Here is a 24,113-nt window from a genome sequence, read left to right on the forward strand (position 1 = left end):
GCGGGAAGCGCGCGGCCGAAGCAATGCCGCAGAGCGGCTACCAGCCCGCTTTGTACTTGCGGCCAAGCGCGGCCCCAGAGTTTCGGCGGCGGCCTGGGAGTTGAGGTCACGCCCCCTTTGCAGGGAGAGCTGCGGCGTCTGATTGGTGCGCCGCGAGCCAATGAGCGCGCCGGGGCGGTCCGGGCTGTCAGCGCGCGCCGCAGCTGAGCCGGGCGCAGCCTGTCCTCCCCTGCGCGGAGCCCTGCAGCCAGCGCAGCCTTCGCGGGAAGCGCTATCGCTCGCGACCGCCGCCTTGCCCAGCCCGCCAGCCGCGCGTCCGGGTGCCGGCGCTCCACGGCCACAGGCTTGCTGCGCTATAGCGCACGCAGCACGTGCAGACCCGCAGGCGCTAAGGAGCTATCTGTCCGGGAAGCTTCTGGGCACTGTCACGCCGAGAGACCTTTCGGGGCTTTTGCCGCGTCTCTGCGTGTCGGGTGACACTGCGGTGCTCGCGAGCAGGGTGGTAGCTCCCTCTCAGGGAAGACGTCTTGAGCTCGGTGCTTTCTCTTTCTCTCCTTCCTCCCCTGCTCGCTCCTTCTCTCGCCTGATCATACCCTCAGTCTCCCGAAGCGCGAGGCGTGCGTCCCCGCCGCTTCTCCTTTCCAAAGGGGCCTCCTCACGTCGGAGATGCAGTGACAAGATAATATGGGCGTCCAAGCCACGGTTTCCCAGGAGGAAAATTGCGAGAGGCAGCAGCCACCGAGCGCCCAGAGTTCGTGAGCAGCCCACCCAGGAGAGGCGTGAGACCCGGCTGCAGCATCTTGCCAGGCGGGAACCGCTGAGCGCTGTGACCAGTTCCGGGCCCCCATCGCGGCACCCTGAAGGCGCGCTCGCCTGCCCGCTGCGTTCTCCCCGACTCGGGGATTTTTTTATTCCGCCGCTGGTGGTGGGCGCCTCGTGGGCCGAGGCCCGGCGCCTGCTCTGCCGCCCGCGCTGCCTTTAGCGGTCGCCTCCGCTGCCGCTGCCAGGGACGTGCTGGGAAAGCCGAAGCCCCGGGAGAAGATGCCGGCCATCCTGGTCGCCTCCAAAATGAAGTCGGGACTACCCAAACCCGTGCACAGCGCCGCGCCCATCCTGCACGTGCCCCCGGCCCGGGCTGGCCCCCAGCCTTGTTACCTCAAGTTGGGAAGCAAGGTGGAGGTGAGCAAGACCTCCTACCCTAGCCAGATCCCCCTGAAATCGCAGGGGCTACAGGAGCCGACGGGGGAGGGGCTCCCGCTGCGGAAGAGCGACTCGGTGGAAAATGGGTTCGATACCCAGGTGAGAGGGTGCTACGTGCCCTGGCACTTATTTCGGGGTGGGGGTAGGGGGCGAATGGTGAATACTTTTTTTTGAGGGGAGTGGCGAGGGGGGAACGGCTAGGTGGGGTGGAAAGGGCTGTCCTTATGGCCGAGGAAGGGAACGGCTCCCCTTGGTTAAGGGGCAGATTCGGGGATGCTCCAGCAGAGTGGGCCGGCGGGTGGGTGTGGCCCGGACGCCCGAGGTTTGCCAGAGGAGCCCTGCGAGACCCGCGGTAAGGGCATGCCTGCTGCTTCCTTCTGTTGGGTATGACCAGGCTGCTCTCAAGAAGGGTGTGCAGCTCTGGAAATGGCAGGTTCTGCATGATCATGGGCTTAGCCCCAACACGGGAGTAATATGTGCTGCTGTATTTGTTTCTGTCAGTTCCACCGAGGACTGGCCCTGCTAAGGGGTGGTCTGCCACCCAGAGGCTTGTTCTTTTTCCCACTGGACTCGCTGCCCCCTGACTTGGCTTCAAGGTTCAGGAAAGGAGCCTGCCTGAGGGAGGCAGTGGTGGGCATGCAGGCCATCCTTTGGAGTGACAGAATTCCCGGTGTGGTGCTGGGCTGCAGTATGAGTGCCGGTGCACCGGCTAAGGCAGGCAGCTGGAGATTCCTAGCGTCTTGGCTGGCTGCTGCGGTGGGGGTGGCTGTCTCAGAATGGCGGCCTGAAACCAAGCCCCTCCTTCCTGGGTGGTAGATCCTGGTGCTGGTAGCCAGAGTGACTGGGGGTACCGGTGGGAAGGTGGCTTAAAGGGAGGTGGTTCATTCTACCTTTCCAGACAGAGTCCACATCACCCAATTCGGCCGTGTGACAGGCCCGGGTCTTGCAGTCTCTTTTAAGGAAGTCAGCAAGGGCCAATCAGGTTCACTTGGCCAGATGCCCTCCTGCTGCCTTTTTTTTTTTTTTTTTTCCTCTTCTGGTAGGAGGGAGTGGGGGCATGCTGTATTTTCTTGGCAGTGTTTCAGTAGGGACTTTTGGGGACAGGCAAACCTGACGGATGTGACTGTCCTGGTCAGGAGAGGCAGGAAGCCAGAAGGGAGGTGGTTTGGGGTTGGTGTCAGGGTAGTGGCAACAGACCAGCTGACCTTTTTGGCAAGTTTTTCTCTGCTGACATTGTCTCCACCTTCTCCTGGAGCTTTCTCTGATCGGAGGCTAGAGCTCAACACATTCCTAGCTTTTCTGGTGAGGCACTGGAGCTGGAAGCTAATTGTAAGCAGACTTCTGGAACTCTGAGCTGGAGAAAGCCCTCAAAGTAGATTAAGCTCCCATGTCAGGCTGATAAGCATGCCCCTTGCTGCTGCACTTGCTAAACATTTTTGGAAGCTGACAGGTTTGAGTGATGGCATGTGGGAGGAAGGCAAGTTTTCCTCCCATGTTTCCAGGGCCCCTCTCTTCTAAAGTTTTATGTGTCTACTCGTTTTCTTTTGTGAGCCAAGGGATTTGTCCAGTGGACTCTGAAAGGGAATGAACACTGGGGTATATGCCTGCGGGGTTTTCCCCTTCGTGCTTGGAAGTAGGGCTTATGAGATGGGGTGGGCTGTACATGAGTGAGCAGAATGGTGACTCAGGATGTGACACACTCCCTCGAGCCTGATGAGGAGGATCTGAAGAATGAGAGGGAAAGTAGAGACTGAGATTGTTCATACCCAGGCAGCTGTTCTGCCTGGTGCCCATTTGACCCTTCATTTAACAAACATTATCGGAGGATGTGCAGTGGGCAGACCCTGGAAAGGTGATTCATCATCCTCTGCCCTGAAAAATGTTCTCTCACTTCTCCCTGGGGGCTGGCATGGTCCCATTTGCTTGGGTCTTTGCTTCCCTCCCTCATCCTTGGTACACAATTCCCAGAACCTTCACCCCACCCCACCCCCACCCCAATCCACTTCTCTTGCCCTCAACAGGTCCTTGTTGCTGACCACAAGGGTGATTTGGAAGGACTGCTGAGGGAAATGATCACCTCTGAGTGGAATATCACAGTTTTTCCCTGCCAGCCCTCTCTGCGTCAGTGTCCAGGGATCCTGGAAGCTCTTCCCTTTGTCAGGTGGCAGATCCTTGTTCTCTTCTCAGCCCATCCTGACATCAAAGAGGCATTGGAGAAAGGGGTTTTGCTTTCTTTGGGCAGCCCACACTCTGACTTACATGGTGCCCAGCCTTCAGAAAAGCCTCCCAACTTCAGCTTGAAGACAGTGTCTGATTTGTGGTCTGGTAGTCCCCCTGCCCCAAAGCTAGCATTTATCACTGGCAAATACTTAGGAGGTGATGAGTTAAATTACAAATGATGTCTCAGGGCCTCTGCCTCCCCTTTTATTCAGTTGATTTTTGACAAAAAGCTGGGTTGCGCAATGGTTAACAGCTTTAAAGTCAGATGGTTAATTGGTGGGGTATCTGATCTCGGCCATGTACTAGTTGGGTGACCAGGTGGATTAACCGCTCTGGGCCTCAGTGTTCTCATCTGTAAAAATGGACATAAACAGCCATGATAACTGGTTTGAGGATTAAGTAAAATAATGTGTGTGGAGGATTTAGCATAGTGTCTAATAAGAAGCACTTCATAAAATTAGGTGATCCTGTTGCAGACTCCAGAGATAGAGCCTGTTGAACCTAGATCTCATAGCCTCTAAGTGAGAAAAGCCGTGGCTATTCTCTCTCTCTCGCTTTTCTCTCAATTCCTTTGGATAGTGTCAATGGCTCCACAAGATTTTACAAAGCATCATATGCTTGCTACGGTGCTAGCCATGGTGGGAAGATGAGGGAAGGGCATGACCATTGATGAGTGCCTGATGTGCCAGGCTCTGTACATATCATCTCATTTTGTCTTCACAGTAACCTGGAGAGCAGGAATAACATATCCATTTCCTCTAACAATAACAATGAATAGTAATACTGATAACAATAATGGCAAGTACTTACATAGCGCTTCCCATGTGCCAGGAATTGTTCTAAGGAATTTACGTAAAGCAATTCATTTTATCCTTACAACTGCCCAGTGAGAAAAGTCTTATCCCCATTTTACACAGGAGGAAACTGGAGGCAAAGAGAGGTCAAGTAGCCTGTGAATGGTAGAGGTAGAATTAGAACTAGGCCATCTGGCTCTGGACTCCATGTTCTCTTATCTACAGTGCTGTACAGTTTCTTCACAGAAATTGCCTGATAGGTTGCACACCCTGATTCCTAAAACGACTGCTCTAACCATTGAGCTAGACAAGATAAGTGAAGCACAGCAAAGTAGAGTAACAGGCTCCAGGCCATCCAGTGTGGCGGAGCAGAGAGTCCAGAGCAGCCCAGGTTGGTCTGGCTTCAAGGCTGGTCATCTTCCCAATTTTCATAGTTGCTTCCCTGCATCACTCTTTCTCAGATCTACAAGACATATAAGACATGGCTTAGACCTCAGGGATTTTATAATCTAGTCAGGAGGCATGACTGATGTATCTAGGGTAACAGGGAACAGTATAAGGAGGTTGGAGAGGTGTACTTAGGGCTGGGTGCCCACAATAATCCAAGTTATGACAGCTGGAGAAATTCAGAGGGCCTCATTGGGGAGGCAGGAAGTGTGCTGGGCTTCAAAGATTGGCAGGTGGGTGGGGATGGCTGATTGGGGAGGAGAGCAGGTGGGAAGAACGAGTATGACATGCAGCAGAGCAGGAGTTGATACTGCTCAAGGGAAGCTGGTATCTCCCTTTTAAAAAGGTGACAGATGCTCAGTGGCAGAATTTTCACCTGCAAAGCCAGAGACCTGGATTCGATTTCCAGAGCCTGCCCATGCCAAAAAAAAAAAAAAGAAAAAAGTGACAGAGGCTTTGCAGTCAAATGGGTGGACATGCATGCTGGCTTCCTGGTGGTTAGGAATTTTAGCTGTGCAGAGTAGTCATGAGGAGCCAAAGGGATGGTGCTCTGAAAGGACCTGGCTTACTGTGGTAAGCCGTGGGAAATGATGGTGATTATTATTATTATTAGCTTGAGGTTCAGAATATCTAACATGGTATTTATAGGGGAAAGGTGGTGGTTCTTGGAGGGGAATGTGTAACCTTGTTTTATTTTACAATTCCTCTGTCAGCCAGTGAAGGCCTATTGTTCCCCAAACCTGCTCTCCACCTCCTTCAGATGTGAAAAGAGCTAGCATAGCCAGTGTAGTAGTTAGGTTCAGGTGTCAACTTGGCCGGGTGTTGGTGCCCAGATGTTCTGTTGCTGTGGACTTAAATCATCGGCACATAAATTTCTTCTACAGCTGATAGAATCAGTCAGCTAAGGTAAGTGCCTTCCACGATGAGTGTTTAATTTAATTAACTGGAGGCTTAGAAGAAGGAGTCAGAAGAGAGAGAAGGAGCTAGAACAGCCCAGTACAATGTGGCTTAGAGCTCAGTGCCAACATTAGACCCAGACTTTCAGAGATGCAAAAAGAGACCGACCCTGGGAAAAGCTATTTGAACCCAGAAGCTGGGAGAGAAGGCCAGTGGATGTCACTGTGTGCCTTTCCATGTGATGGAGAAACCCAGAAGAGAGCTAGCTGTCTTTCTTCCAAGGAACTGTAAATTTGTAAATAAATAAATCCCCTTTATAAAAGCCTATCCATCTCTAATCTATTTCATTCTGGCAGCCTTAGCAAACTAAAACAGCCAACAAATAGCTGTCAGGTTCAGCCCCCCTGTCTACCCCCCAGGTCCCCGATAAGTTGACCACCCAAGTCCCTCACTTGAAATCTTTCCCACAGACCTAGAGATGAGTCTCAACCCCCATTGGAGGAAACTGCTCTGCAGCAGCAAATCCCTCCTGAATTCCCTTCCTGGTATTGGGATACCTGGGCCTTCCCCCAAGAATGAACGTTTATAGCATCTGTTCTGTTAACATGTCCTATAAATTATGACCATGTGCAAAGTATTGTTTTAGAGACATGCTCTGTGTTAGCTCAGAAACCCTGTCCGGCCGGCCTTAAGATAAGGAACGTTTGTGAGCAATTTGAAGAGACCTGCTAGCCTATTTTTAAGAAGCAGTTGCAGAAAAAAATTATATATATAATATTGTGATATTTCCTGTTTTTAGGACCTGGTGTTCAACTTGCAACTCATTTCTTCAAAAATGTAATTAGAAGTGATTAAAATCCTCTGTGGGTGTTTTAGATGTTTAAAAGAAAGCTCATGCAAGGCCCCTGAGAAAGAGAGCACAGCTCCAAGCTTACAACCTGTTGCGACTTTGCCCCATTGTGTTTTGATTAGAACCTTTGCTCCATCATCAAAGTTGATTGTGGCTTTGATTAGTGCATTTTTCTGCTATTATGTTATTCGCTTTCTTCTATTTCTCAGTTCTTGGAGGGGATTGTGTAGCGTGGTTATCTGCCAACATTCAGGGATGTTTATATTCACATTTTATTGCTTATTCCATGGGTTAATTTTCTGAAGACACTTTAAGGGTGGTATTTAGGTATCATTACGTGTGTGTGTATCTATGTGCATATAAATACATCTACTTCTGGATATGTGTATATACATATATATACACGCTCAAATACAAATTTATACACATGGAACAGCTTAAAGTAATGAGCACATGTAAGCAGAAACACATCAAAGGCAAGGCTGGAAGAGCTGCAGTCCAATCTCTAGCTTTTGGAATAGCTAGGTTTGCTTCCCACTTCTCACACATTTTTCCTGTGTAACTTAGACTGGAGCACCAAATCTTTGTGTCCCATTTTATTTACTTATCAGAAAAAATGTTGTAAACCATGAGACAGATGTTTTAATCAGGCCTTAGTGAAGCTTCTGAAACCATTCTGAAAAAGCCAAACCATCCAGTGAGACTTTGGCCTAAGGTCAGAAATTCTTATTACTTAGAATCTGCCTCAGCAGCAAAGGAAGGGAACATTATTGGAGCATCTGCTATATGCCAGTGGTCCTTGGTGCTGTTGATATAGATTACTTAATTCGAGACTCAAGAAACCCTTTAAAAGATCTGCATTTTATGTGAGGAAGCTGAGGCTGCAGGAACTTATCACTAGGAGGAAATTTTACATGGTAAATTAAGCTTCATTGAGAGATGGATCTGGGTTCAAGTCTAGGCTTTGGGTAAGTTACTTAACATCTCTAAACTTTGTTTCCTCATCTATAAAATAGAACCTGTGATATTTATAGGTTGGCTTTGAGAATTCAATGAACTAATGCAGATAGTTTACTAAGCATAGTTCCTGGCACTTAAAAAGCAAGGAATATATGTTACTGCCTATTTATACTACCCAAGGTCAGAGCCAGGTTGAGAAATCAAATCTGTTCAAGTCCAGGTTCTTTGCATCACACTTTGCTCCCTCCTAAGTGAGCAGTTGGTTAGGTAGAAGGACAGATGACTTGCACTGTGAAAGCAGAGGGCATAGCAGGATGTTTGTTAGAGGAAGGGGGAGCAAGGGTAAATTAAGAATAGTATGCAGTTCTCCAAAGAGGTCATATCCAGAGTTGTTAAATGGAATCTCCACATTTTGCTCCCAGATGTGCAATCTCTACAACATTAACCAAGCTGAGGGATCTGCTGCAAACTAAATCTGTAGGAAGCCTCCTTTTACACCCAGTGTGAGCTGGCACTGTAGAGGTGGGGGAATGGAATTGGCCAATCTTTGAGACATTGCCATTGATTGGGTCCTCCCAATGGCTCCTTTTTATTCTAAGGACAGACGCAAATCCTTCTTCCCACCCAACTGGCATGGTTGTGATGGGAGTTGGATACTAAACCTTATGATCAGTTTGGCCATTAAGGTGCCTCAGTGCATGGCCAGCTGCCCAATGGGGTTTCACCATCATAGCCACAGGACTGACTTCAATAGTGACTCTGTCTCTTGGTCCCATTGTTCAAGGGGACTGACTGTGTGTTCCTAGAATGTCTTGGGCCATGTGATATTCAGAACAAAACTTGGTCAGGCTTTTGTGCTTTAGTCCATGCAGGACAGTAGTGAGTGACACAAAGGTTTTCTCAGGAACCCCACTCGCCCACACAGAACCTAAAGAATGACTCATGGTTTCATGCCCCTTTCCCAAGGAAAACAGCCCCTCTCTTGTGTTTTGTACACAATGTGCAGCCTCAGAAGCTTTTGTTCTCTTATCAAATGAAACAATACCTTCAGTGAATTTTTTTTGTTTATTAAAGAAGTGTGGGTTTACAGAACACTAATACACAAAACACAGGATTCCCATATACCACCCTATTAGTAACACCTTGCATTGGTTTGAAACATTTGTTACAATTGATGAAAGCACATTTTTACAAATGTACTATTAACTATAGCCCATGGTTTGACTTAGGATTCTTTCAGTGAATTTTGGGTTGTTCTAACCCCCACCTTAGTAGGAGAGTAGAAGACAGGGGGGAGTTGGGGGCTTGATAAAGATAGGTCTGAGCTTACCTCTGAGGGTTATTTGGGAGCCTTTGAACAAAATCAGTAATTCATGGCAGTGTGTTCCAATAAAAATAATTATAATAAGGATACCAGGCCGTTGATTGAGTCATCCTCTGTACACATGTAGTAGATGCTACTTCCTGAAGAGAAATTGAAATGATGCTCTGGGAGTCAATAATTTTTATTCTAATTCTGTCTCCTTTGGCACTTTGCTGCATGATCTTCAACAAGTCGCATTGTCTTTCTCAGCTTCAGTTACCTCGTCTGTAAAACAAAGAGGACAGTGCCACTCTACTTTCTTTGAAGAGTTACTATGGCAATGAATAAATACAATCATTCTGAATAGGGCCCTCATTTAAGCATCTTGTACCCTAAATACCCTTTGAGGAACCAAAGCTGAGAGAAGTTAAGCTTCTTTTCCAAGAAGCACAACTAGTAAGTGGTAGACCCAGAATTTGTTTGACACCAGATTCAAGGTTCATAAGTAGCAAGTGTGAATTATCTGAATAAGTATTGTTAATACTGAATCAAGCTAAATTACTTTAAAATTTCCTTTAATTGGTACATATGCCATTTTGATTTCCCTTCCTCTCAGTTTGAAAATAAAACATGTTTTCAATATTAAATAAACATTAGTTGCTGAATAATATTGGCTAAACCCCTCTGGGATATGTAACATTCTTGAGGCCACAAGACAATAGCTGTTTTGTCCACTAGGTATCATCACGAAGTATATTACTGGCAGGGCTCTGATCAGAGGAAAGAAAAATTGGGGAATTCAATTCAAAATTGGTGTCTGGGCAGGAGGAAGCAATCATATAGTTTTATATTATGGTTCCTTCTTTAAGACTATAGGCTAGTCTGGGAGCTTTGAAACTGTCATTGTCATGAAGGACAGAATAATTTTAAAGACAGATAGGAGACTATTCTAGAAAAGTGCTAGAGATCAAAGTGCTATGCCAAATCCAATGAGAGATTCTAGACTGGATCCTGCATATGCAACAGCACAAAAGCAGTTTGCTCCTTTTTCTTGGGAGATACTTGCTGAAATATTTAGAGGTGAAGTTCTTGAGGTCAGCAACTAACTCTCAAATGGTTCAGAAATAGTGTGAGTATCTCTGCAGAGAACAGAAAGCAAATGACATAAAATGTTAACACAGTAAATTTAGATGAAGGATACAAGTTTATTGCAGTGTAATCCTTTTAAAATTTTCGTAGGTTTAAACATTTTTCAAATAAAAATTGGGAAACAAAACAAAGCCCGGAATGAATAGTATATGTTACCAATATCTATGATGTACCCATGAGAATATAAATGAAGTGGAATTTTTCTTTTTTTGTCACCTCTCTTACAATAGCCTAGCCAAGGTTTTGTTCACTTGGTTTAGGATTTGCATTCCTTATCTTCTTTCTTGTGTAATGTGAGAATCATGGCTTACTTTTTACGAAAATGGTTGCTGATATTTTTGGGAGTCACAGGATCCCATTTGATTTGGAAATCTCTTGTAAAAATCTAAGATGTATCCATGGTTGCAAATATAAAAGAAATTTTAGAAAATGAAGAAATTACAAATAAAGTTAAAAACCCTGGTTGAGCCCCACTAGGCCAGGCATTGAGAAGGGCAAGACTACAAATGAAAGCAAGCTCTTGCCTCTGGCTTCAACCATGTTTCACTCCCCAAAATAGGTCTCTTTTGTGTGGCTTAAGCCTTCCCATCCTTTACCCATTCAAGTTCAGCATTAGTGTCACCTCCTCCAGGAATCCTTCTGCTATCACTGTGGTCCTAATACAGTGTGTCTCCCATGAGTTCCCATAGCCTTCTCTATAGCACTCACAGCATACCTTGAGAGCTTATTCATTGCCAGACCATGACTTCTATGGGGTCAGGATGTGTTGGTCTTGATCCCTGATTGCACCAGCACAGATCCTACAGATAGTACGTACTTAGTATTGTCAGAAGAAAATAAAGAATTGAAAAACAAGAGTGAGGAAATAGATATTAAGTACTAGCTGTGCCCATGAAGCTGTACCTGTGCCACGTGGAGCCAGGAGAACTCCCACTTGGGATGTGAACTGAGAAGATCATGTAAATGGCGAGTGGCCAAGCATAGGAGACAACCTGAATACTGGCTGAGGCCAGTGTCAAAGCTCTCCAACACAAGGTCTCTGGGAAACTCACCCACTTTGGCTGGGTAGAGGGAGGAGGCAGATTCTTTTACACAAAGCCAATTACGATGTCTAAACTGGCTGCTCCAGTGGAAGGCTATCTGCCATGGTATGATAATGGCCTTCCAGTAGACTGGAATCATTGAGAGGGGAGAGAACACTGTGGGCTTTGGCAGGAAGAAGGACCCAGAAAGGCTTGGAAGGGTTTCAGTTTGTCAGATAATAGAGAGGGCTTACAAATCCTCCGGACAGGACCAGACTTCCAGGAATAGTGACTGCAGCAGCCACTTCTGTGTCATCTCCATACATTATCTCATTTAATCCTCACACTGACTTTCTGAATTGATATTATTAATCCAGGTTTATCAGTGAGGAGTTAGTGAGGAGCCCAGCCTGAGAGAGGTTGAAGGACTTGTTCAAGCCACGCAGCTGGTATGGTCAGAAGCAGGATTTGAACCTAGGTTCCAAAACCTACACTCTTAACTGTTTCAACTGGTGTTTAGGAGAGGCCTGAGTCCCTGGCTGAAATACTGCTTTAGGCAATCAAAACTTCAAACCCTTTTCCTCTGGGAGCCTACTCCCCATTTTCCTGACCTCAGCCATCCCCACCATTCCCTATTTGTGGGGTCCCCTTCTGTGCCTGTCTCAGCCTGTCACCAGAGGCTCTGCGTTTATAGAACAAGGAAACCCGTTTGACTTTTGCCCACACCCTGCTGCATTCTGGAACAATCTCCTTGTCTGACTGCTGTCACCACTGCCCCCACCCCGAGTTACCCTGTGCTGCTGGACCCTGCTGGGCCCATGTGCCTGACAACTGGGGACCCTCCTTCCCGTCCCTCCTGCCAGATGTTGCTCAGCTGCAGTGCTGCAGAAAGTCCTCATTTCATGCTAATTTGCTTTGATTCTTTTCAGACCTGGGAGTGACGCATATTTACGTCAAAATGTGTGGGCTGCAAGTGTCCCAGAGCCGTTAGACCTTCCAGTGTATGAACCTGGGTTGATAGCTGTCTCTGGGCCAAGGAAGGCAAGCCCTGGAAGAATAAACACCATTTAGGTGACAAAACTTGACTGAGAATAATGAGGCTTACTTCGAGTGTCTGCTTAGAGATCTGTGCTTCTAAGGACTCAGAGACTCTGAAAGTCTGAGCTGGTGGAGACTTTCTAGACCATCGATTCCCACAGCTCCACTGCACAGATGGGGATACCACGGCCCAGAGGGAGGCGGGACTTGTTCAAGGTCATCCAGCTTGGAGGGGCAAAGCAAAAAGTGGAACCCAGGTCCCTTGACTCCTGATCTAGCATTCTTTCCACTTCACTTAACAGCAATCAGATGTTCTGCTCTGAAGTGCCTGGTGGTTTAAGAGATAGAACCAACACCATGCTCTGTTCTTTTCCCCGCCTTCTACCAAGTAGTTAAAATGAATTTTCTTAACTCCTTCATATTCTAAAGCTTTTGCTTTCAGTTTAAGGCATCAGGAAACCAGGACCTCTTTGTAAATGGTAAAATTGTAGCAATAGGCTCTGGCGCCCACTTTACATACATCATCTCATTTAAAAGTTCATGCTCTTTCTGCCGGTCCTCTAAGATTCCCCAAACTGGAAGTCAGAGAGTCCTGGGTTAAGATCCTACCTCCACGTTTATTTACCATCCATCTAACTTCCCCAGTCCTAGTCCTGTGCCTGAAACATGATGGACAGTCAATAAATAGTTGTTAAATTGCAACTTGGACAAGTCAGTCCTGCCAAGCCTCAGTTTCCCCAGGAATAATAATAACATGGGTTGGGTAGATTAAAGCAGTTAGTGTGCTTTAATCTACCCAACCCATGTTATTATAATAATCCATGTTATAGGTAGAGAGTATATCTACTCTCTGGCCTGGAGTAGATATACTCGCCATCATTTACTGAGCACTTCTCATGTGCCAGCATTGTTCTAAGCATTTTATATGGATTTTCTCATTTAATCATCCCAAGAGCAATAATAGCCTCTGATGTGGGTACTTCTGCTATTATCCCCATTTTACAGATGAACCAGGGCACAGAGAACATAAGCAGCTTGCCCAAGGTCATACACATAATAAGTGGTGGAGCCAGGCCTGGAATTCAGGCAGACCCTGCAGAGCTTGCATCCTTACCCACTGCATCATCCTCCCTCTGTGCTGCTTCTAACTAAACCCACATGTAGTTGAGGATGAGGAAGAGATACCCATATAAGTTAGGACACATGGAGGGGAAACAACCTGTTCAAAGCCTTCCTGCAAATGGGAAGTAGTAAAACTTGCCCTCTAAAGTCACCTGGGGCTCTGTCTTTAAAAGATGCTGCCTCTGTAATGGGAAAGGACAAGTTGTCTAGTTCCTGGAAGCGTCCTAAACTGGAGGTGGTCATCAGGAATCAGTAACTCCAAGCTGCCTGGTGGACTAGGAGGCTTTTCTCTTTGGTTCCCACTTCTTAATCGTTTAGGATCATTCCTTCTGTGGAGTACAGAGCAGAAACCAATATAAATTTGACCTAGTCCCTCAAAATGTTTACCTGGCTAAAAATATGCTGGATTTGTTATATTTTTAGCAAAATTTAGAAACGAAGTGTATGACTTGCCTATGTATTAGGCATGAACTTTTGGTACACTTTGTAACAGGAAGCTGCTGGTTTTCCATTCTAAAGAACTGGAATTTGGTCAGAAATTTGTCATTTACAAATGCCAACTCTCACCACATTCCACTGCTGTTTTTAAGAGCGTCTCGTCACCTGGATTTGAAGGAAGCCGGCCATGGGCGAGGCCGGGCTGGCCAGCCCGTCTTGGTGCATTCTCCAGGTCTAGTGACTTCCAGATGACCTCTGCCTGGCTCCCCTAAGGCCCATGCCATTCTGGAGTGTGTTGCCTTTGGATTAGCATATGGCCAGACAGGGCGCTTATTTTAGAACTGGAAGGAGAGGGGAATCTATCAATAAAAAAAAACCAGGAAAGGAAAAATCCATTCAGCGGTTTTAAAATATCTCTCCCTTAACAGGACAGATTATTTTTGTTTCTTAAAAACAACTAGACAGTTTCTCTTCAAAACAGAGTTAGAAAGAGAAGCATATATGACTGAAAAAGGAGGGGGCTGTGACGGGGATCTATGGTGTCACCACCCTGGCCTGTTTGCATAGAAGTGGTCATTTACCCTAACCTTCCAAATCACCCCCTGCTCCTGACTCACAGATCAATAGCAGCTCAAGAACTTTAGAGCTAGACCAAAAGACCCTGTGTTCTTATCCCCTCATTTTATCGAGAATGCTGAGCCTCAGGGCATTTGCACTTACTGTTCTTTCTGTCTAAAATGTTTTTCCCTAGATAATAACAGGGCTCACTCCCTCACCTTCAGTCTTTTCTCAGATGTCACCTTATCAGAGGTACTTTTTCTGACACCCTATATAAAATATCAACATTGATCCATCCTTTTATATATCACCACCTTGCCTAATTTTTCTCCAGAGTCATAGCACTTTTCTCCTGATATTTATATATATTATATTATTGCATATCTTCCCCTTCTAGCTGCCAGTTCCATGAGAGCAAGGGCTGTGCCTGTCTTGTTCACAGCTATATCCCCTATTCCTAGGATAGTACCTGACACATAGTAAATGCTTACTGAATGTTTACTGAATGAGCGGTAGAGACTCGTGCAGGTTTTAGGCAGACTCAACTCCAAGGCTTTTGATTCACTATTTCTCAAGACTTTGCTAAGGAATCTATTAATATGTCCCATAAGATGCTAATGGATCAGACTGTTGTCCCTTTGCCCATTTTGCTTCTTGAATGAGTCTCTGGGAATTCCATGTCTTAATACAAAGGAGTTGGAGAGTCAGGCTGGCTAGGAAAAGGGAATATCTTTGTTCAGCTTGGAGAATTCTTACCATATGAGCAGACCATTACTTTGTCCTTGTTAAGGATGGCTCTCTGATGCCCACAGTGGAATGTGGAGGTGAGGATTGGGTTGGCCAACATACTCTGTTTCACTTTGTCTTCAGTTTTCTCTTCTTCTTTCTTTCTTCCTTCTCTGGGAAAGAATGGATAGGACAACCCTAAAGAGAGAATTCCAGAATCTGTGGCCACTGCAATTATTATGTGTCTCTTGACATTGCTTGGGATTATTCTCCTGTGAACTGGACATTGTAGCTAATGTTTGGTCACCATGATAGGAGCTCTGATCTACCTGGTAACTGCAGAAGGAAGAATCATCCTATCCTTAACCTAAGCCCAGGTTAGAGGACCTGAGCTCCCCACAGGTGTGGTCTGTGCTGGTGGAGATGGCATCTTTCAGGAGCTGGAGGCAGTTTCATCCCAGCCCCTTTCACGAATAGCTATGATGTCTATTTTAGCAGTAAAGGTAGGGCAGCCATTCCCACAGTCTGAACAGAGCTCAACTCCCACAATCCTTTGCTGTTTGGATATCTTTCAACTCTCTTGAGTCCCCAAAATTGCACTGTATGATTCCAGCACCTGGTTGTGAAAGAGGCAGGATGTATCCTGGGGTGCCAAGGAGAGATGCTTACTTGAGTGGTATTGCTAGACTCGCCATTCCACCTCCAAAGTCCAGGAAAGCCCTTTCAATGGGCAGGTGCTGTGAAAATGTAATCTGCCTGCCTGCCGAGGCATTTCTTTAAATCAAGCTGTGGTGGCACATTGATTTGGGAAAATCCTGTTGATAAGAGCAGAGCAAATTAACTGAGTTCTTAAAACAGGCTGTTTGATGACATTATGGCTAATACTGCGTTTGAGGCTTTTTAACCTTGTACTCTGTAAGTCAGGGCAATTTAAAAGCTGCTCGCATGGTCACTGGTGCCATAGAAACTGCCTGTCCTTGTGTCTGCTGCATCTCAATTGGTCACCGCCCACTGCAGGTGGATGAAGAGGACTTGGTGACAGAAGAGCAGAGGAGGAAGGAAGGTGGTGCAGGGAGACCAGGACAACTTTTTACCCACTCCCCAGCTTCCTTAGCCTTCTTTCACTTAACATATCCAAGATGCCTGGAGGAGGGACCTCCCCAGCCACCCTCAAGTCCAGACTTTCCCCTGAGCAGGCACAGCAAGGCTGCCACCCTGTGACTGAAAGATGATGCACCTGATACTGAGAGTGTGATTGTGCATCTGTATGTGTGTGCATGAATGTGTGTGCATGTGGACATAGATGAATTCATGAGTCATGTATACGTGAATGTGTGTGTATATGCACACATGAATGTCTAAATTTGTGTATGCACTCTGTGTGCATGTGAGTCGTGCATGTACACAAACATGTATGTGTGAATTTTCACATGTGTGTGTTTCCACATGCTCCTTCTAGCAAATTCATTTTGAGCACTGGATGTGCTGTGGTATATGAGGCAGTGTGGTGAAGCTGAAAGAGCACTGTTCTTGGAGTCAGGACACTTGAGTTCTCTCTCTAGACCCCACTTTAACAAGGTACGTGACCCTGGGCAAGTGTCCCATGGTTCTTCACTGGGAGTATGTGGAGTTGTATAAATGATATGCATGCCTAGATAGCTTCCTTACAGATATACACCTGGGGTTGGCTTTGACGCTGGTAGTTTTTAGGATTTTTCAGGGATTCTGATGCATGTTCTGGGTTATGATATCCTGAATTTGAGCCCAGCCCAAATTCAGAGACATCAGAATAGTGAAGTGGGTAAGAACTAAAGGGTTATGGCCACCCAGACCAAGATTTGAAACCTGGCTCTGCCCACTTACAGCAGTGCAGCCTTAGGTGGGTTGCTAAATCTGCCCTGCTTCCTCCTCTGCTCAATAGACATGAGTGCCAACAACCTCACAGGGCTACTCTGAACATGAATGTGATCATGTGCATAAATCATGTGGCGAATGCCTGGCATGTGATGAGTACTCTATACATGTTAATTTTGAATTACATGTGTGTATGTTTTCTTCCGTACCCCAATATATGGATGGAAACCTCTCAAGAAAAGTCCAACACAAAATGCAAATGAGAAATGAGATGACAGTGCTCCGTTATATCATGATTTGGCAATAAGGAAGTCAATTAATTCATTCTTTCAGATAGCTATTAACAGGAAAGGAAATGTGCAAAGAAAGGCCACATGGGGTAAGAGGTGTAGAGCATTCAGTATTTTCTTCTCACAGTGGTTCTTAAACTTCAGTGTGGTTCAGTGCTATGTGGGGAGCTTGTTAAATATACAAAATTTTGGGCCCCAACCTCAGAGACTGATTTTGCAGATCTGGGGTGAGGCCCCAAAGAATTTGCAGTTTTACAAGCATTGCTAGGTATATGCAACAAGGATGGCTTGCAGCCCTCACTCTGACAGAGTCTGGCCCAGAGCTTAAGATCACATTGGAAGACTTATGGAAGAAGTTGCTGGTGTCTTGGGGCAGTTAGGAACGGAATCCAAGATGAAATGAGAGGATCTTAAGTGCACATGATGGCAAGGTCAAGAGAATACAGAGCAGCATGTTCTGAATTCTGTGTGATGAACAGATGGCTGAGGGCTTTGGTGCACAGGAAGCCCTGGTTCCTCTCCCTGCTGCCACATCGGCTGGCATGACACTGGGTTGTCAGCCACTGGGAGGGTTGACTTGACTGGGACTCCTGGTGGAGGGCAGCGAACTCTGGGCATATATCCCTTGTCAGCTGTTTGACATCTGGCCTGGCTGCTTTAAGCTACCTGACAGTGCTTATAGAGTTCACATCTCTGCTTCTTCTTTCAGAAACAGGGACTAGAAGCAACCTGGGGTGGAAAATCTGGAAGGGCAAAGTACATCTGAGATAGAACCCAGAGAGAGGTCCAGAAAGAGCATCAGAGATAGGGTGAAGAGTGAATTGAGTGCCAGTTCTCTTTATTACAAGCTGCGTGACTTTAGAGGGACCTCAGCTGGAGTCCTTGGTCAGCAAGAGACCCAGTGTCCCTATGAGAAAGCCTGAATTAAGACATCCTCATAGCTGGTTACAGGAGAGCAAATTTTCTAGGGTTTAGTGGGTGGCAAAGAACTAGAAATAAGAAGGGATAAAGGAGAAAGGGACAAAATTTAGTACCTACTCTATGCCAGGCTCCAAGCTCAGGACACCCACAGTTGGGATTGCCAGATAAATTGTAGGGTGTCCAGTTAAATTTGAATTTCAGAGAAATAGCAAATAAGTTATCTTAGTTAGCATCCACCTTAGGGAGTCGATCCCATTAACCTTCTTTTACAGGTGGAGAAGGAGAAGCCAGAATGGGACGTAACTTGCCTGATCCCCCATAGCCAGGGCTTGGCAAAGCCCGGGCTTGAACTCACTTGTATCTGGTCTCCAACAAGTCACGCACTGTGGATGCATGTGGGTGCTGCTCCTCGGCCTTGGGGCACAGGTCCCTCGGAAGCCTGGCTGCCCCAGGCGGGGTGGGGGCACAGTGTGGGCAGAGCTCCTGGAGTCCCATGACTTGTGGGGCATTTCCATGCCCTCTGTCAACAATCCGGCCTTCAGTAATATTGCCCTGGCTGCCGACTGCTCTCACCACAGCCAGACCCCCACCCACACAGGTGAAGGCCATGGCCAGGGGCACCCTGGACAGGGAGGAGGAAGTGTCCTTGAGAGGGGCCTGCTGCGGAGCCTCTGAATGGCCCCATTGAGCTGCCCGAGCAGGACCACAATGGGGCCGTTGGGTCCCCCGGTCCACCGAGGCAAGGGGGCTGGGGCTGGGCAGGCAGGGCTGGCTCAGAGGCCAGACGCTGACTTCCAGGGCTGGGAGCCAGCGCCTCTGACGTGCTCTGAAATGCCAGCTCTGCTTAATGGGGAGCAGCTGGAGCGGGCTCTGCATTCCTCCCCTGCCAGAAAGGCAAGTGAACCAGTTCCCCAGGCCCGCGGGCTGCTCTCAGCCTCCTCCCTTCCTGGCGCTGCTAGCCCTTCCCTGCTGATGCGAGACGTGGGGACCTATGTCAGCCTTTCCAGGGTCCCTCGGTAACAGCCGCCCCTGCCCAACAGCTCAGGGCACCCACAGTTGGGATTGCCAGATAAAATACAGGGTGCCCAGTTAAATTTGAATTGCAAGTAAATAACAAATAATTTTTAGTTTAAGTTTGAAACAAATACTGATAAATGAGAAAGCCTGAACCAAGGTACAGGTTCATTTGGTTTGTCATGCTAAAAAATCATATGTTGCTCTTCTGAAATTCATATTTAACTGGGTATCCTGTCTTTTTATTTGCTAAATCTAGCAATCCTAGATTTAGCAAGGTAGTCATGATGGATGTCTAGCTGGTATCACTGGGATTTAACCAAGTTTTCCTTGATGCCACCAAGGAGGGGCATGAGGAGAAAGAAGTCTCTCTTCTGTCCACTGTCCACCTCCCACTTCCTGTCCATAAGATGCCTGATGCTGCACTTAATAGGTGCTTACTTAAGGGCAGCCTTTGTCCCCATGGTTGTTATCCACCCCCCTTTTCAGGAGCTGCATCTTTCTTCTCCAATTCTCACCATGGATGGGAAGCTTTGGGGTATAATTTCAGCCAGTGACTATTTATTGAGCACCCGCAGGTCCCAATGGGCTGACCCCTGGAGAGTTAATGTTGAGTGAGGCAGATGTGGCCCCTACCCCTAAAGGAGTTTACAGGCTAGGAGAGGAGACATGCAGTTGAACACAAGAGCAGCCACAATACTGGGCCATAAACACTGTGTGGGTGTAGGTGAGGTGGGGTCACAGAACGGCTCTCAGAAAACGCAGGAGGATAGCTCACCCACACCCGGAGGACCAGCATAGCACAAAGTGTACAGGTCTTTCAGTCTGAGGATCCAAGTTGGAATCCTAGCTGTGACCCTAACTAGCTGTGTGGCCTTATGCAATTTATGTAACCTCTCTGAGCCTCAGTTTTCCTTAGCTATAAAGTGAGACAATATTCCCTGCCTCCTTTTAAGGACCATTGTGAGAATCCAAGTAAGATGATGAATTTGAACATGTATCATCAACTGTAGGATTCTAGACAGAATAAGTGTGGGTGTGTTTTGGGGGAAAGTGGATAGTTATAGGAGAGGGCCATATGCCCTTTTACACCGACCCCCTCAACATGCTGGTTCTCTGCTTCAAGTTACATCTCTGGGCATTATTGTCACTCTTTTATAGCATTCTCCTTCCTTCCGTCTTAAATGAGCAACAGCGATACCACATGCATGTCTACTATTTTACTGTTTGCAAAGCATAATGATTATGAGCTGGGGATTTGAACTGGCCTGGGTTCAACCCTCCAGTAAGTACTTAACTTTTCTGTGCCCCAGTCTCCTCCTCTGTAAAATGGGCTCCATAGGCAGGGTTGAGAGGATGAAAAGAGCCCATTCACATAAAGTGCTTAGCACAGAGCCTGGCATATATCGCAAGCCCCATAAGTGGGCAACTAATATTAGGGAGGGAGTATCACAGCAACCTTACCAGACAGTAATTAGAAGGTGGAGATGCACCTAAAGAGATCCAGCCAGAAGGAGTGGCTGTGGGAGAACATGCCCTTGGCTTCTCAGGAAGCCTTTGGTCACCCAGCCTTTAGGGAACTCTGTTTCTAGCTTTCAGTTGATGCTTGTCTGAGGACCAGCTGGACTCAGGCCCTCCTTGCCCAGTGCAGTCTGCTCTCTGACCTCAGGCCAGATGCCTGGGAATCTCCCGGAGATCCCGGCATGCCCTGTTTGTGCCAAGCCCACCCCTGCCCAGCCTCCTTGGAGGAAGGGAGGAAAGGCATTCTTTAGGAATCTGAGGATTTATGGTCCTCACAACAATCCTTCTTCCTTTGCTGGGTTTGAAGTCTGAGCTGGGGGCGGTTTTTATTATGCTCTTAAACCTTTTTGTCAACCGATGCCCGCACAATTATGCTGTTGGCATGGATGCTAGTTTTATTGTTTTATTGTCTTGAACACAAAAGAGGCTCTGAAAAAGAAGGGGGAGTTACTGGGGAGAGGCTGCAGGGTGGGTATCTCATCTGGAGAAGGCAAACTTCACTTGATCACTCCTCCCTCCTGTGAGAGCAGGTGGATTAAATTGCTCCTTTGGCCAGTACTCTGGTTTCTAATAGGATACTTATCACAACCAAGAATTGTTGAAGGGTGGGGAAGGGAGCTAAGCACTGCATGGGTACTTCTTTTACAGCATCTGTGGGGCCTCCTGCCCGCCCTATGGGGCTAGGCTCTACCCCTTTTTTGCAAATGAGGGAGATGAGATGGAGAGACTAGCTGATTCGATCCAGCTCACGTGGCCAGGACACGGTAGCACCAGGGTTTTTATTTTGTGTTTTTGTTGTGATAGTTGTGATATAATATCCGTAACATAAAATTTGCCATTAATGACATTTAACACATTCACAATATTGTGTAACAAAAATCACCACTATCTGATTCCAGAACATTTTCATCAACCCCGAAAGACACCCTGTACCCATTAAGCAGTTATTCTCAATTTCCTGCCTCACCCAGTCACCGATAGGTCTCTATGACACACCTATTTTGGACATTTCATATAAACGGAATCATACAGTATGTGGCCTTTTGTGTCCGGCTTTTTTCATTTAGTGTAATAGTTTAAAGGTTCAGCCATGTGGAAGCATAATCAGTCCTTCATTTCTTTCTATGGCTGGATAATATTCCATTGTATGTATGATATTCCACTGTATGTATGATATTCCACTGTATGTATGATATTCCACTGTATGTATATACTACATTTTGCTTCTCCATTCATCGGTCAATGGACAGTTGATTTGTCTCCATTTTTTGCCCATTGTGAAGAGTGCTGCTATGAACGTGGGTCTACAAATTCTAGTTTAAATACCTGTTTCCAATTCTTTAGAATTGGAGTTGTTGTCGCAGACCCACTCTGAACCCTGTTCAGAGATCCAAGGTTTCCCCTGGGCGTTGAGACCAACCCTGAGAGCTGCAGCTGGGGAATTCTAAGGACAAGATGGCAGTGTGCACAGCCTGGGCCCTTGTTCAAATCCCCCTGCCTCTGTCAGCCAGATACATGGATGGTGCTGTGTTAGCCTTGCCCTGGAAGCAGCCCTCTCCCCAGGCATCCTGAACAGGGCTTTGTAGAAATCCTCTCTAGCCCCTAAAGATTTGTATCAGAGGAAATAATAGTAGTAACCTACATTTCCAGTGTACCTACTATGTGCCAGACACTGGATTAATTAATTTAATCTTCACAGCCATTCCATAAAACAAGTACTGCTACTGACCTGACCCTATTTTACACAAGAGGAAATGGAGGCACAACAAGGCTAAGTCATTTGCTTGCAATCAGAGAGCCAATAAGTGCCAGAGCCAGGATTCAAACTCCTAACCTCTGTGCCACTCTGAACAAGGATGTTTGAAACCATTCCTCCTGCCTGATATATAAAATTTTAACAACCTGCTGACAACACAGGAGGTTGGCTGTTTCTCTGAGCACAAGGGACTGGAGCCATCTGTTGGGTACTTTTTTGAAGGAGCTGGTGTGACTGTTTCAGGGTAAAATGCGGAGAAATAGCATCGCATCTTTTTTTTCCCCATGGTAAAAATAACCTGCAGGGATGGGAAGAACAAGTGGGGGTTGGGAGGCTGAGACTATGGGGAGGAAGGAGCTGGGGGCTGCCTGTCCCCACGGACAATCTGCCTAATGTGGGGCAGGGTCAGCCTGACCTGCTAGCACTTGCCTAGGCATCAGCATCAGCTATCTTCCACCAGCATCCTCCCCATAGAGTCTTTTTGGTTCAAGAAAGCTGGCAAGGCAGAGAGGTCCATGGGATGGGGATGGGTTGGACACGTTGTCCACTCATAGTATACAACAGTGACCCTACTTCTCACCCTCCCTCTATCAGCCAGCTCTGGGCCCAAACTGGGCATGGCTTTTGATCATGAAATATGGTTTTAAAAATAAAAAACTGGAAGAAGTTGAAGTTGAGAATATGTTAATTTATGCAGTTTTCACTGCTGCTAGGATTAAAAATAGCTTCCTTTCAGGAAAACTGGTGCTACTTGCTGTCAATCTGCTTTCTAGACTGACTCTTGTCAATTCCAGGGCGGGTGGTCCAGACACAGGGCACAGAGCACAGATCATGGGAACCTCCTTGGCAGTCACAGGGTCTGGAGCTTTGCTGAAGCGGAAAGTAAAGAGATCAGAGCAAAGTCTTCACTGGCATGTTCAGTAGAACTTGTTCTGCTGAGCTTTAGTGAGAACAGCTGTCAGCATAAAACACCAAGAGGAATATTCTGGTTCTTTGCAGAGAGTGCCTGTCCTTTAGTTTTGGGCCTCCCAGGCACGTAGCCTCAAATACAATAGCCATCTCTTGTTGTGTGTCTTCCATAGGCTAATATTTTCCTTGCAAAGTTTCTCATGTCATCCTTATAAGAAGCTTATAGAGAAGTTACAATACCCATTTGACAGAAGGGATAACTGAATATTAGTTGGTATAATTCACTTACTCAGGATCAGGGAGCTCTTGGCAAAAGCTAGGTGAATGACAAAGCTGGGATTTGGGCCAGGTGTCTACAGTTGTAGTCACTTGACCAGCCTGCCTTCCCCAGTCATCTGCAGTCTGACCACAAAATGCGGATAGTTTGGAAAGATTCGGGGGCCTTTGGAACTGTCACAAAGTTCCTACACTAAAGGGCTCACACTTTACTTCACAGGAGAGAGAGAAGAAACATGCCCAGCATCACAGAGTAAATAGCAGAGCTGGTATCAAAGTCAGGTGTAACCCCTCAGAAGCCGGGCATCCACGACAACTTCTCCTCAAGACTACTGTTGGGAAGATGACATTGGTATTCATTCTGATCAGAATCCATAGACATGTTCGTGGAGTCTTCCTTTAGGGCTGGCACAGATAGCCCCTCCCCTAGGATGTGTAGGGTCCATATTTTTGATGGGCCTCTTTATATATATATATAAATTGTTACCAAAAATCGATGTGCCAGCTCCATTCTTGCACGCCACCCTCATGCAATCCCGTGAAAGAACTATAGCACTGACTGCAGGAGCAACCCACTTGCATTCCTGGATCTGGGGCCCAGCCATGAGACCTGAGACAATATCCTAGGAGTAATTCTTGGAGCTCCTTGACCCCAGGAATAGGTAGATATTCAGAAAGTGTCCTGAAGGGAGAACTAGGAACAAGGACCCCCATAGTTTTGTGTCAGAGCTGGGGGCACCCTGGTGAATCTAAGCCACTGGAGACAGACGTACAAAATTTTGAGGAAGGTACTCCAGAGCCCAAGTTTAAATAATGGTAGATGAACAGAGGCAAGAAAATATGAGAGG

General features: G+C 46.7%; 1 protein-coding gene across 5 annotated transcripts in view; it reads left to right on the forward strand.

Moving 5' to 3' along the window:
* Positions 1-920: 920 nt before the first annotated feature.
* NAV2 (neuron navigator 2) overlaps positions 921-24,113 on the forward strand; it is a 390,205-nt gene continuing 367,012 nt past the window's right edge. For all 5 annotated transcript variants that reach the window (XM_077114211.1, XM_077114212.1, XM_077114213.1 and 2 more), the window contains exon 1: positions 921-1,299. In XM_077114211.1, coding sequence (XP_076970326.1) covers positions 1,042-1,299 — 258 coding nt within the window. In that variant the 5' untranslated portion in view covers positions 921-1,041. The remainder of the gene's footprint in view (positions 1,300-24,113) is intronic.

This window comes from Tamandua tetradactyla, chromosome 8 (assembly GCF_023851605.1).
Source record: "Tamandua tetradactyla isolate mTamTet1 chromosome 8, mTamTet1.pri, whole genome shotgun sequence".
Taxonomy (NCBI): Eukaryota; Metazoa; Chordata; class Mammalia; order Pilosa; family Myrmecophagidae; genus Tamandua; species Tamandua tetradactyla.